The following is a 14,775-nucleotide window of genomic DNA, read 5'->3' on the forward strand; positions in this document are numbered from 1 at the left end:
GGTGTTTGATCATGCACTGATGTTTTTCCTGTAAACATTAAGTGTCAAGTCCGTGCCTTCATGTTCATTCATCCCTTTAAATTTCCTCCATATATCTACCGACCTACATTCTCATGGGCTTCACCACCACACCAGATATATTTAGGATCTTGGTATCAGCTGTTTTGATATGTCCATTTGGACAGGAAAAACACGAGGTAATCTATGGAAATATATAATCCCTGCCTCCACCTGCTGCAAAATACTGCAAAATTAGCAGATTTCTAAACAAGGATTTACATAACTTTGTGTTCATTAAAGGACTTGGGCTTGTGTGGTTTTAAAATCCTTAAGTTTCTACTAACATGAAAATCTATAGCCAACCCATAATGATCTATTCATAAATCTTTTGCACACCATGAGTAAGATGTTCATTGAAAGTAAGGGAAAATAGCATGTTGAAGCTTTTATAAACAAAAAGCTACACAGTTTCTTCTCAGTCCAGCCTGCCACTAAGACATCTGCATTTTAAGCCAACTTCTTGCACCAAATTCTGAATTCTGGGGATCCAGAAATGTGCATTAAAAAAGCAATGTTTCCAGCATGCCAAATTCTGCAGCTAGGTCAATATAAACAATACCACCTGTTTGATAATGACTACAGTGTTATTTCTTTGGAAAAAGCTACCCTTTTCCCTAGATTCTTGGCCACTCACGAAAAGTCTGGGCCATTTTTACCAACAACAATCGCAAGCCAAACATGAACGACGCATGGGGGATTTTATCGTATTTTAAACCAATCTTAACATTTACAGAACTCCTATAAATAATGCATGTCCTTGAATTACAGATGCTCCGGGGACTTGCTTCCGTGGCTCTGCCAGCCAGGGACCCCTTTTAATGACAAAGCCCGTAGCCACGTGGATAGGAAGTGCTTTGTCGCCTGGTTTGTCAATTAAGCGTGCCTTTTCATGGAAGATCAAGAGGAAAGAATGACGGGTCTCTCACAGCATTGAGAGCTTCTCTAGAGAAGCGCGATGGGACTTGTGCGAGAGGGCAGGTGGCATGCTCAGCTGGGGGAACGCCATGAGAATTGCCCCCTCGGAGGCCCCGGCCGGCTTCCCCGTGCAGCAGCGGCACGAGATGGTTGAGTGGCCCTTGGTTCTTCAGTCTTGGGGGGCAAGCAGCAGTGTGGCGGCAGATGTAGAAGCGGGGGTCCTTCCATGAGAGTGGAGCCACCCCCCCCCACAAAAGCCACTCCCAGTTGCTGTGCAAAAAGGAGAAATGAAATTTGGCTGCTACCGTTGAAATGTAACTACTGCCGTGCAAACAGTTTCCATCACCTTGAAGGTACGCTCTGCCTATTCAGTCCTTCACAACTGAAGTGTGGGCATAAATAATGAGGACTACGGGGTCAAGTGGGACAGGAGGTCGTTTCGGGAGCAGCAAGGGCAAGCTGGCTGCCTTTTTCGTATACGTTAGTTTGCACTGCAGGGGCATCCAGGAAGTTTGTCCTCAAATAATTCCAAGCAGCATGTCAAGAAACCAACCTCTGCTTTGCTGCTCTTGTTATTTAGCATTTGCAAATGACATTTGGCCTTTCTTCAAGTCTCTAAAAAATATTGCATGTACAGGCTTACCCCCAGTACTCAGGTTTTTTCTACAAAAGGCTTTTAAGCAAGCACTGTACTAAGACTTCTGCTCGACTGGATTCTTTGCTGAGCTAAGAAAGTCTCTTTTAACTCTCCCTTCCCCAAGTTTGCACTGCCTTTACACAACCAACGGTGGCACCATGGTACATGAAAATTACAAACATGCATGCAGGTTCGTTGTGCCCTTTCCAGGTAATTCCAAACTCCCCTTGAACTTTAAAAAGAGCTACACCAACGGATGGACTCTCAACCTAAGCTGTCTGCCAGGGTTGTTGTGGGAGAAAATGGAGATCATGAAAGTCCCCTTGAATTTCTTGCCGGAAAGTGTGGGATATAAATACAATAAATAAACCATCAAAACACTGAGCTGGAGGAGAACTTGTGAGGCCATTCAATAGGCATATGTGTCTCTATATTTAAAAGATTTACTTGTATGAGCTGCAGACCTCAGAAGTACTATTATCCCCTCTTTCAAACAGGAGACAGAACGTCTGATAAAATCATGGGTTAGATCTAGATTTAACCATGTCCAGAGGAGACCTACATATATCAACAAGATCTACCCTGTGAGTAACACACCTCATTCAATGGGTCTGCTTGAAGCAGGAACCCAGCTAAATGTGCATCCAAGCAAGCCTGCTGTGACACGCGTGTGGGTCATGCAAAACCATAGGAAGTGATCATAGAAACAGAGTGTCAGAACCCCGGAATCTCAATTTGAGAAGAGGAAATAAAACTCGGGTTCGTGGGAAAGATCAAGCGTCCAGACCATCTGAGGCTTTATTGTATTATCCAAGGTTCCCGCGGTACTCACGATAATGCATGCATTACCGGGCAGGCAGAGGTGAACTCTGCTGCAAAGCTTCAACACCATTGCAGGGTATTTTATAGGTACACAGGTACAGGGCAATTGATGACAGAATGCAGAGATTACAATAAGATTCTGAGGTCATCACATACAGAACAGATAAAGAAATGTCAGTCAATCACACAGTAACAATGAGATTACAATATTTCTAATTGCCTGTATTGACACTTTAGTTCAGTAGCTTGAACCCATCTCCAGGTCTGCTTAGACATGTGAATTCAAGCTACTGAGAAACTATGCATGAGCTCAAGACTCTTATCTGGACTCTAGACATTCTGAATTGGCCAGGGCACATGGAGCCTCTGCGCTAGGAAGATACTGCCTTGAATTCCAACCATGACTGTTTAATCATTGTGAAGGTATACAGTGTAAATTCGGACCAAATGGCCTGTGTACTGTAGCTTACAGCTAAAGGTGAGAGAAAGGAGTGGGGGATGAATGCCATTTTAAACAGTGACAGCTTGGTTTTGAGAAGGAAGACAGGATTTGATCCCACAATGCAAAAAGCACACAGAAGTAATGCTTTTCAGACAGGATTTATCCAAATTTTCCCAACAAGAGCAAGTCAGTAAGGGTCTCCCGGGTCATCTAGTCTGACCCCTGGCTCCACTCTTCATTTCAGAATGAACGTTATTCCCATGCCCATTTAAGCAGATTTGATGAATTAATTGGTCAGTACATGATTAGTCAGCCAAGATTTCTTACAGCAGATGACAGCCGTGGAAATAAGCCACGGAAAAGCCAGATAAAATATCATAAAAGATATTTATGACATCTTTCTTTGGCTCATTCTCCTCCTTTCCTCTAGACTCGGCCGGGTGTGTGTGGCAACAACAGGACTGCCACAATATGCTTCTCTAAGAACCCCCTGTAGAACTTCTATGCTTGCATTGCAGACGGACGTTCCCTTGGCATATCAAGTCAAGTGACATTGGCTGCCGCGGCCAAACACTGAGCTGAGCTCTCAGGATGCGTCAACAGCACACCTGCAAATGCTGTTGTTGCAAAGGCCATTTCTCACCCAGGAGAAAATGTGCAAATGTATGATGAAGGCAACACAATCACACCTCCCCGGGAGAGAAAGAGCAGCTATTTTTAGGGTCTATGTTCCAGGGGGTACTCTCACCTTGTAAGAACACAAAGGACCTCCAAGGCCCCATAAATAAGTAACAGCAATATGGAGGTAGAAAACGCGCATGATCAGAGCATTGGACAAAGGGACATCACACACATGTGCCCACAGGGACAGAGAGGGAGAACTGTGAAGTAGAACGGAAATACATGCTCAGCTCCGCGAACAGAAAAACAATACATCCAAGTGGCAACCCCCCATCCTTAAGCTAGCGCTCACCTATCTCCAAAAGGTATGCTCGGTGTTAAAAAAGTAAAACCCTTCTCAGTGGGATGCTTCAAGGAAGAATACTCACAACCAGGCTCAAACGATTTTCTGATGCACTTCGCTCCCTTTGTTCCCGCATGTCTCTCAGGGGTTTGGCACCCCGGTTGGAAAGCACAACAAAAGAAATTCACCGGGATCTAAACTGCACAAGCAGGATTCAGAACAGATTCATCTTTGAGGTTACTGACAAACCCTTCTCGGGACCTTGGCTGTGTAAGACAGGAATGGTATCCTTGCCGTAGGATAGTTGAAAGGTCGTGTCTGAAGGAAGGGTTATGGCTGGAAATCAGTCAGTCCAATGGATTCATGGTCAAGTGGAGATTTAAACGAGGACGGATCCTATTTCCCAACTCTGTGCTGTGTGTCCTACAAACTGCGAGTGATAGGCAATGTAGTTGTGGCTGGGACTGTCAAACGTGCTTCTGAGTCATTACGCACAGATTATGCAGAGGGCTGATGGTACAACTCCTCTTTTATTTGGAGGAAACCAGATGGTGGGGAGAGCATCCATTGCCTCTCATTGGACTGGAACCCTACATATATCTGGGTGCGCCCCTGCTAGAGAGACTTGAAGGCAGAAGGGGCAGCCCAACCAGGAGATGGATGGATTGCATCTTGGAAGCCACAGCTCCGAGTTTGCAGCAGCAGAGCAGGATGTCAAGGACAGCCCATTTGGAAGGCGTTTGTTCACAGGGCCGCCATAAGTCGCAGACCTCCGAAGGAAAGCACAACCGAATCCACAGCCCCTCAAAGGTCTTGGTCTTTGGTGTTCTTACACAAGCAGGCGCCCTTTTCTGGCAACGCAGCCAAGTGGCCTCCCCAACACCATCAGCTTTTGCACAGTGCGGGTCTCAAACAGTCTTTAAAGCGGCATTCATTCTGCTGCTTTGCTGCTTAAGATAGCGCAAGAGACACGCGAGCCAGCTCCCGCGTGACCGCCTTCCCATGGCGGCGTCGCAGCTCCGACCAGCTTTTCCCTCACCCGCGTCGCAGCTTTTAAATAGGTCCGGCGAGAGACAACAGGGGCGGCTCGAAGGTTCCGGCGAGCTGACGTGGCACGGAGCGCCCGTAGGCGAGGCTATGCAGATACGGAGCATCTGCGAAGGCTTCCACTTAGCGATAGGCGGTGTAAGTAACCCTTTGGAAGGGCATTGATAGAGACACGAAGCGTGCGTGGAATAAGGCTGGGGTGGGGGTCCAAGACAGGGAAGAGGAAAGGCGTGACATAAAACGTCTCCTTACAACACTTTAAGAAAACGTGTCCGTTCTTTGGAAACTTTCTCTTGCATGGATCCTCGTGCTTTACCGTCTCTTCTTCCAAACAGCTTTGAGTCTCGTTCCAGCTGCTTCGCAAGCAATTAAGCCCTTGGTGGAACGGGAGGAAACTCCGCCCGCAGCTTTGCGAAACAAGTGGCGTGCATGGATTTGGAAGCGCAGGAGGGTCTGTAAAAGCTGCCGGTGTAGAAACAAACAGCCGCCCTATAATGAATTAATTTAGAGGAGCGGAGGAAAAACGGCAAAATACGAGAGCCCGCCGGGAGAAGAGATGGCAGCTCCGTCCCGGAGCGTGCTCACCTGTGGATGCTCTTACCCCGCGCCAGAATTTCCAGTGTCATTCAAGGGAGAGGATTCTGCACGGCTGCCTCCCCAAGTCCGGTGCTTGCCAGGACTGCAGCTCCCAGATCCCCCGTCGAGCCTGTGTGGTTGGGGATGCTGGGAATTGTGGTCCAACACATCTGGAGAGTGCTGGGGTGGGGAAAGCAGAAATGGATTGCTTGCTTAGTTTGATGGTTTTCTTGCACTTGAATAGCCTACTAATTGTGCATTTGAATCTCAATCGGAATCGGAACCAGAGAGTTCCTTGGAGTCCTGGAAGTGCAGAGCTCAGCCGTTGTGGCTTGGAGAGAAAGGATTCTCTTCCTCTCCAGTCCCTACAGCATCTTTTGTGCTTTACAATGCAAACCTATGCATGTTTAGGCAGGAGGAAGGCTTAATCTCCCAGCATGCCCCAGCGTAGCTGGCTCAGGCATCCTGGGGGATGTCAGATTTCTTTCAGTCTAAGCCTGCATGGGATCGAACCCTTACTTAACGAGAGAGCCGGACAAGACCGGCAGTAAGTGTGCGAGCCCAAAGCCCCTGCACTAAATCCCTTCTCATCCGTGGATGCTTTGCACTGTTCTCCAGCCCTTCCCCAGCTCTCCCTGTCTGTCAGCATCTGCACTTGGAGAGTATTAATGCTGGACTCCCTTCCAGGATGGTTGGAAATGGCACTCTGGTAAAGATCCGACTTCGGCAGTCTATTCTGCTGTCATCTTTAATCTGTGGGGACAGACCCCGGCAGTTTGTGGTCCCTGGGCAGCTCAGTGCAGCCCTTCCTCTGAACAACTCACCTTTGATTATCAGAAGCAACCGTGAAACATTTGGGCGGGCCTTGATGGCAGGGGGATGTGTGCAAACATGACAGGGGAGGGGGAACAATCTGGAGGGCTTGGCCAAACCTGCACTGGGACCTTTGAATAAGGCTGCCCATATTTTAGCTCCGTGGAAGACCTCCGAGTCGCCAGGGTGCCTTTTTGCCTTTGCTTTAGAATCCACTCCTCGGTCTGCAAAGGAAGCCGGCCGGGAGGGCAGCCTTTGCCCTGCGCAATCAGTGTTCCCGGGACTTTGGCCCTGAAAAATGCAGGGAGTGGACTCAGTCAGGCGTCAGCCGATGTGGCAGGTGGACTTTGTCAGCAGCCTTTGGGGACATGCGTTGTGGAGACCAGGCCGCAGCAGCAGAAACAGGTGGTCCCACTTGTACGCAGGTGTGTGCATGCGTGTACATGTGGACCCACGTGCTGCTGGGAAAATGCCTCTCCCCCACCTTGTCCTGGATTTATCTTGGGGTGTCTGAGGACGTGATGCGAGACACCGCGGAGAATTGGATTTAAACACAGGCTAATGTTGAACACAAGTCAGGATTGAAGGAGACAACTCTGATTTGTTGGTGCTGCTGTTAGGACAACTCGCCGTTGGACTGTGCAAGAGGAAAGGTATTGAAAGCAGAGAGTGTGTGACTTTGAAAAAGTGCTCTAAGAAGGGCAGAAGCCTGCAAGGTGTTTTCAAACACGACCTTCTGGGTTGCTGCATGTGATTTTTCAGTAAAATGGTTGGTACTAAAGGGATCAAACTGTGTACAAGACCTCCTCCAGTTTCTGGCCAAACACAGGGCTGTTATAAAATACAATTACGAGATGCAAAGGAGTTTACGCGAAGGGGAAAGTGCTTTTAATTATCTTCATCTTATTTACACACTCTGTTTCCAAGACCTTGGACAATGCTGCTCTCACCTTCCCAGTAAGAGGCCAAGTAGAATAGCTGGGCAATTGGAATTTGGCCCAAGGGAAGGGAAAGAGACTCACCCCTTCTTGGAGGTTGGGCTTTCAGGGGTGCTGCTGCAGTTTGGGGGGCTGCTGCTGTGGAGCTGATGCTGCCTGGTGACTCTCTTCCTGCTTAAACTTCTTGAACAGATATTTCCAAACATCCTTTATGTTTCTAGTCCTCTGTGTTTCAAAAGAGCCTGGAGCTACTGTGTCGGAATGTGACCGGTGGAGACAGATAATGCTTAAGAAGGGCTTCCTCCCTTTATGCTGGACCCTTCTGTGCACCACTTGAAGGTGTAACCCCATAGCTGTAACTTTGGGATTCCGTATCTCTTGTTCTGAAGGAGGCCTCCTTCTGTGGGATCACCCTCCTGTTGCTTCTCTTGTGCTTGCAGGAAGCTGAAACCATCCTGAGAGAAGGAACGCGGAACAGAAACAGGCCGCGCGGCAAGTCCCGGATGGATGCTTGGGGTCCACCACGGCAGCCCCAGACTCCAGGGAGGCACACCGCCTGGGTCGCAGGCCACGACCGGGGCCCCTGGAGGCGGGTCTCCCGTGGAACTCCACCTCCTCATCCCAGCCATGGTGGCGAGCGGATGTACCCCGCTGGATCGCAGGCAGTGCCTCCGCCCTGGCCGGAGGCCCAGACAGGATACTACCATCCTGCCTATCATCCGCAGCTCCAGGACTTTAGGAGGCCGAGCTCCAGGGCTGAGTACTATGAGAGCAGCCACCCCAACTGGTCTCACCCAAGGTGTGCAGGAAGTCATGCTTGATAAGGGTGGGGCTTGTTTTGGGGAGAGCCGCAGGGCAGCTTCTCCCGGGTGCCCTCTCTGCGTAACCCAGAGGGCCATGGACGTCGTCTGTCACTTTCCACATATCCATTTCCTGGCAGAATCCTGCGCACAAGATTAGGCTGCCGGGTAGAGAGCGTTGTGGTTCAGTGGGGATTGGAACCCAGGCTCAGGTTTTGGTTTTGCAGCAACGCAGCCACAAGGTGCCCTGTTGTATCAAAATGGGGGTGTCGGGCAGCGCTTCCTTCAGAATTGCTTTCCCCTAGCTGTTTTCCTGTCTGGTGGGAGTGTTTTTGACTGATTCTGCAATAATTTTTCTGCTGTGGTGAGAGAAGCAGTTTGTGGGCCGATTGTTAAGGGGAAAGCGGTCCATGGATTCCACATGCCCTTTCCTGCTCCACTACCCTAATCAAAGGTGGATTTCTCCATGGCTGCATTAAAATAAAAACAAACATCAAAAAGCAATTTTGGACGATGCATCATGGAAGACCCATGGTTTCCCACCATGTGAATTGCGGTGCATTTTCCCTACTCTCATCTCCTCTTTTGAGTCCATGAGGAGAGAGTTGGGAGTGTTCCTTTCCAATTTTAAACAAACCACAGTTTCCCCTGATGTCAGAAGGTAAGAAACTATAGTTTGCTTAAACTCTAATTTCAGGTGAAGCCAGGATCTGAAACTCCAGTTTGATCCTGACTTCTCATTATGGTTAGTAGTTCTTACAGTTGTTGTTCTGTGTTGTAAGTCATCTTAAGTCTATTATCTGGGCAGGTGGTGGGCTTTCTCTCACTAGAGACATTAAAACCATCTGGACAGTCATCCAAATGGGATGATGTAACTTAGTGTCCTGCAATCGCTTCTTTATCATCACAAAACAAGAGGAATTTAAATAACTGCACAAAGAGAGTCTGTCTGTCTTTCTGCTCATTCTGTTTGGGTTGCACTTCAGGCAAGGTTATGAAGATCTGTATTGGCGCTCCATGGAAAATTATGCATATGGCGGCTACGAGAGGTACCCTCCGGTGCAGCTGAGTGGAAAAGGTACTGCATTTTCCATCGGGGCTTGGGGTGGTGGTGGTGGAGGAGCAGCCGATTCAAGTATTTTTTTGGTGATGTGTGCGAAGAGGGGCTGTAGATCTTGAGCGTGTTGGTGGTCGTCGTGCACAAATTCTTTTCCAGGAAGCCACGCCTAAGCCCTCCGCCATTCTGTCTTTACCATTCTCCATAGCTCTATGGCATGCGGGGACCGAAACTTCACTGTGGTTTGGTTTGCCATGGTTCTGGTAAACCATGGTTTTGCTATGTCGAATGGCCCTCCTCCAGAGGAGAGACCTGGTTCAGGCCTGTGGAATGGCAGTGTTTAAAGATTAAGTGTTGAGAGAAAGGCCAAGGTTGCCACCGCAACAGAAGCCCCTCGCAAATCTTCCGCTCCCCCAGTGGCACTGCCAGAGGCTGGATGGGAACGGCACAGCACACGCTCTGTGCTTCAGAGCAGAGGCGCAACCGGGAAGATCCGCTGGCCTCTTTCCAGTCGTGGCCAGCACGTGGACCTTTGCCTGAGACTGGCTAATCTGGCTAAGAGTACCATATTCGAATATGTGAGTGCTAACGGTCTCGTACTCACACAGTGCACAGACAGACCCCCTGCTTGAATCTGCTTGTTTATTTGTAACCCGCTTAGGACTTAGAAAGCCAGGACTTTCCCTGGAAGCAAAAATGATGGAACTGAAGCTGTTGTACTGCAGGCAAGGTTGGTGCAACAGGAGAAGACTCTGGCCAGACTCCTTGGAGAAGACACTCCTGCTGGGGAAAGTCCAAGGCAGATGGTACAGTTCCGCAAAGGAAGCCCCTGCCTGGAGTTTCCAAGAGCTGAGCGGGGCTGTCAAAGGCAGGAATGTTGGCTTGCTCCCCTTCACAGGGTTGCCTTAAGTCAGAGACAGCTTAATGGTACACAACAACAAGCCCTCTTAGACCACTCAGTACACAGACTAGTAATGCATGTGCTGAAATATAATAATGAAACAATGATAGAACAACGCATGGTGAAATAATGCAAAAGCAGAAACGGGCTAAAGAACATAATAAACGAAAGAAGGCCATGAGCAAAACAAAGCAACCATACAGGCATCTAAATGTACTTAAACAGTTCTTAAAATGCATGTATGAGAATTCTTGAGCATGGACAACAGTGCCGCCGGACCAGAGCTTCCCCAGAAGCCGTTGTCCTTCGGTCTCCTCCAGTCCTTATAGGACCCTTTAGAAAAGCCAACCCCGACCAGCCTGAATAATTTGTTTCCAGGACTCCGTATTTCCTACACTGCAAACTCTCTGAAGGGCCTTTTCTGTGCCTTGAGATTTGGCTATAGTGTAGAAATTTTCCAGGTAAAGCTCCTTCTTCCTTTATCTCTTGAAAAGTTTCACCTGCTGCCAAGGTAGACAGAGGCAGGATGAGTAGAAAATCAATACAATTAATGATGGGTTGTGGCCTCTTTTACGCAGACGTTCCTTGTTTCTGACTATAATCCTGTGGAGAACAGCACGCAGGCACATCAGACGGGTGTTTATGATGCTGCAGAGACGTTTTGAAGTGTTACTGATGCCTTGAAACAGCTGCTCTTTTATATTTTTCTGAGTATGTAGATCCAGGACAGAGGGATACCTCAGCAAATTCCTGGGACCAGAGTTACTACCAGAATTCTCCTCTTGAGGACAGTGGTGGCTTTGGAGGGCATAATGAAGTGACACCAATTCGGTAAGGAAGTCTTGGAGGAAGTGCCAAGAACTGGCCATCCCAGAGGGAAGGCACCCGTGGTCTTCTTAGTCCAGTGTTTGTAGCATTCAGTGGGTTTTGGCTCACGGTCTCCTCCAACCTTCTCCAACCTGGTGCTTCCAGGTTGTTTGGATTGGAGCTCCCAGGATTCCTGGCCACAGTCCAACCTGGCTGGGGCTGATTGGAGTTGGTCTGGAACATCTGGTGGACATCAGGTTGGAGAATGCCCCACGGCACTTTTGAAAACCGGATGTCATCAGTTAAGCAGTGAAAGTAGGCAGAGATTATGCATGGCTACTCATGAGCAAAGGCTCTGGAAGGACACTGTGGTGAGCACTCTGGGGCACTGTGGAAAATTAAAATGGCAGCTCCAAGCCATGCTTGGAGTATGGCTCTTAATGGCAGGTAAGGCTGAGAAGGCCCTTCAATGTGCATGGAGAGGGGGAAAACTGAGGGTGTTTTTCCCAGGGTCCCCTTGAACCTAGAGCTGGCCCTGTTCAGTGAGGAGCGGCAGCCCAATTTACCATCTACATTTCGTGGGAACTGGATCCCTCTGGAGTGTTCCTGAGGCACTGTGTTCCCCAGGGAACAGGAGCATGACTTCAACCGCCGAGCGCTCTGTGAGGGTGTACGAACAGATTAGAAGCGAAATCCTGTCTTTTTGGCGCCTTTCTCCCCCAGCACTACAACACACGCATCCTACCAAGATGGGTTTGGGCCAAATCAAGATGGCTCCTATGATGCCAACTACAGCTCTCCTCTGCAACGAGAGTGGGCTCAGAAGGAATTCCAGGGGAACGTTTTGAAGAATGGAAGTGGAACAGCACCAGAGGTACCAGCTTTCAAGCATTCTGGTGCCCCATCCCAGCTGGCTCTGCAGCCCCCCTCCACAGACAGGGACAGCCATGGGCCAAGTGGGCACGGCAAGGGAACGGGTGGGCTGGGGAATGCCCACTCTGGTCCAGAAAGAAGCTACGAGGGAGTTGGGCCTGGTTTTATCTGGGCCAGCGCCCTCCCCATCTCTCCTCCTGTTCTCGCCTTCTCTTCCCATGCAGCATCCATGGCCGGAGGAGCCAAGCTTGCTCCAACAGTACAAAGACTCGGGGCTCAGTTCCAGTAGTTACGAGCTGAGCCAGTACATGGGCAACGCCTCCAACCAGTACGAAGCGGCTCCCTCCAGGGACTGGAGTCCCATTCAGGCAGGTGAGCAGCTCAGCTCCGCTGCTCCTCCCCACCTGGAAGCAGGTGGGGCCACAGTTCATGGGCCACCTTTGGAGATATCCGTGCTTGTGGCCTGCAGTCCAGGCCACGCTCATTCCCTTGGTGGGGCCACCAGCCAGTCCCTAAAAGTCTTTGTGCTTGTCGTTCAGCAGAAGACATCCGAGCTGCTTCCTCTCGCCCTGTGGCACCCCAGAAGTTTTCCCTCCCCCACGTCCCCGTATGCTTTGGGGCTGGAGGGCAGCTGGTCCGAGGATGTCCCAACTACCCGGCAGAGGGGCAGCCAGCCCTGGTTGAAATACACAGCCTAGAGGTAAACATTGACTTGCCACTTGGACTTGGCTTGCTGCTGCTCTGCCCAGAGGGGACCAGAGTGGCAACGCAGCTCGCCCGCTGGCTCCTCACTCGTTCTCCTCTGCCTTTTCTCCTTCTGCTCTTGCTCCCGGGCAACCGAGGCCCTTGCTTCACCGGCCTCTCTTGTTTCTGCTGGCATCTTCCATCTCTGGCTTCTCTTCTGGCGGCAAATGGGTTTTGTCCTGGAGTTCTGGCCTTTGGCGGAAACATCCCGCATGCTTCTCGCAGTCAGCACAAGCACTAGAAATTTGCTCTTAGAAAGAAGAAAGCTGAGATTCTGTGGGCAGGTGGGGATACCTGTTTTGCCGGACATGGTTTGCCATCCCGTGGCTCATGGAATGGCTCCTGCAGTGGCTGAGGGGCTGAGCTGTGATCCAGGCAGCCGGTGGCGCGGCCCTGCCCCCAGGCGAGCCGGTCTCCTTCAGGCTGCTCTGCGGGAATCTGGATGCTGCCGACAAATACATGGAAACGACGTGCGTGAGCTTCTTTGAGCAATCAGAAGATGCACCCGTGCTGTGCTGGGTTCCCTGGTGCAGCGCAGCCGAAGCACGTGAGGCGGCAAGGAAGGCCTTCATGCAGGCAGGGACTTGGGGTGGCCAAGCGACTCGCCTTTCCTCCCGCTTGGGTGCTCGCGGAAGGCAGGCCAAGCACGCCGCCCCGAGGGTTGACCAAAGGGGCGCTCGCAGCACATCTCCTCCATCGGCTGCACTTGGCTGGAGCGCAGGCTGTTGGCTCCATATTCTCAGGTTCCCGTCTCCCAGGCTCTCCTCTTTTGCAGGTTCTCCTGCACGACACCGCTGAGCAGGAGGCCATGCGGGTCTTCCCAGGACCTCTGATCAGGTACCCAGCGGATGGATGAGCATTGCTTAAGACTTCAGCGTGCAGGCTGGCTCGAACGCAGCCCTGTTGTGAAGCCGGCTGGGGCATCTGCGATGCTGCTAAGGGTAGCAAAGCAGGAAGCAGGCAGATCTGGGCAGGGGTGATGACGCTCATGTTGAGATCTACTCAGAATAATAATAAAATAAAACACATTTAATAATGATTTAATTAATCTAATTATTATTATTAATAAATTATATTTAACAATGATTTAATAAATTCAATAATTATTTAATATATTATTTAATATAATAAAATGTATTGTGTATAATATATATTTTATATAATATATAAATATTAAGTATGTAACTGTCTATTATATACTCAATAACATATTTACTATATTCTAATATATATTTAATAATACATTTAATGTATATTATATGAAATATATAATCAATTATATTCAATAATAATGTAAGAATTGATCATTACATTATTATTAAAGTATTAGTAATAAAACAATAATGTGGTAATTATGAAATGTATAATTTAATATATTAAAATATATTATTACATATCCACATAAAACATCTAATTAGTGGAGCCGATGGGCCATTACTGGCTGATCTTGTGCACCAGTCAATGAAAGAGCAATTGCCAAGACGTCTCACCCCTTGGCGGCCGGCTCGCCCGCAAAAGCAGGTCTCTGCGAACCGAACGCTGTCCAGCGCTCGAGGAAGCTGCAAGCGGGTCATAGTTTTCCTCTGGGGTGCTCACCGCATCTTTTCTTCCAGGGAGGATCTGCACAAGGTGGACGTGATGACTTTCTGCCGGCGCAGAGCAGCCATGGGGTGCGACCCGGCATCCAGTCCAGGCAGAGATTCTGCCCTGCTCTGGAAGCTCCTCCTCCTCCTCTGCCAGCAGAATGGGGTACGTACCTCTGGCATTGGGGGAAAGCCGACGGGGCCCTTGCATTTGCCGGAGCTGCACAGACTTCCCCTGCTTCGACTCCACTGTTACCCTGCTGTGTCAGCCACTGTCCGCCTCATCCACTGCACAGACCCAGAAATAAATATACTTCTGTTTGTGTGGCTGCATTCGTTCAGTGGGACGGGCAGGAAGGTGCATGATGGGATTGCAGTGGCCCCAGTTTACAGCTTCCGTTTCCCAGCTGATGTGCTCTAGGGACATCTGAGGCGTGTGCCGGTCGTTCTCGAAGGAGTATTTGGTTGGATCCGGGTGTCCATTCGGGAGGGATTCCATTGCTGAAGAGGGTCCTTTTTCTCGTATGGGACAATTGTTCTTCAGAGTATGAGAGCAATTAAAGTACAGCCTCGCTTTGCAGTCCTGGCATGCAAATCAACTGAGTGGGAATGAACTGTGCCAGTCCCAGGCTGGCGTTATTCTTGCCCCTGTCCTTGGGGTCTCCTGGGGAATGAATGTTGTGAGCCCAACTCTCCTCCTTTCCAGCAGTTCTAAACAGAAGGCATCTGAAATATTTGAGCTAATGGGCCTGTTGTTGTCCAGGGTGCTTCATAAGAAGGCTGCTGTCAAGCAGCA

The 14,775-nt window shown here is 49.5% G+C and overlaps 1 protein-coding gene across 1 annotated transcript in view; it reads left to right on the forward strand.

The window, feature by feature from the left end:
• Positions 1–6,882: 6,882 nt before the first annotated feature.
• LOC123027862 (protein transport protein Sec16B-like) overlaps positions 6,883–14,775 on the forward strand; it is a gene marked incomplete at its 3' end in the record, with an annotated part of 31,713 nt that continues 23,820 nt past the window's right edge. The window contains exons 1-9 of the mRNA XM_044439141.1: positions 6,883–6,929; positions 7,655–8,013; positions 9,001–9,092; positions 10,692–10,803; positions 11,503–11,653; positions 11,877–12,024; positions 12,195–12,352; positions 13,172–13,233; positions 14,010–14,145. Coding sequence (XP_044295076.1) covers positions 7,718–8,013; positions 9,001–9,092; positions 10,692–10,803; positions 11,503–11,653; positions 11,877–12,024; positions 12,195–12,352; positions 13,172–13,233; positions 14,010–14,145 — 1,155 coding nt within the window. The remainder of the gene's footprint in view (positions 6,930–7,654; positions 8,014–9,000; positions 9,093–10,691; positions 10,804–11,502; positions 11,654–11,876; positions 12,025–12,194; positions 12,353–13,171; positions 13,234–14,009; positions 14,146–14,775) is intronic.

This window comes from Varanus komodoensis, unplaced genomic scaffold (assembly GCF_004798865.1).
Source record: "Varanus komodoensis strain SLA01 unplaced genomic scaffold, ASM479886v1 scaffold34_1, whole genome shotgun sequence".
Lineage (NCBI taxonomy): Eukaryota > Metazoa > Chordata > Lepidosauria > Squamata > Varanidae > Varanus > Varanus komodoensis.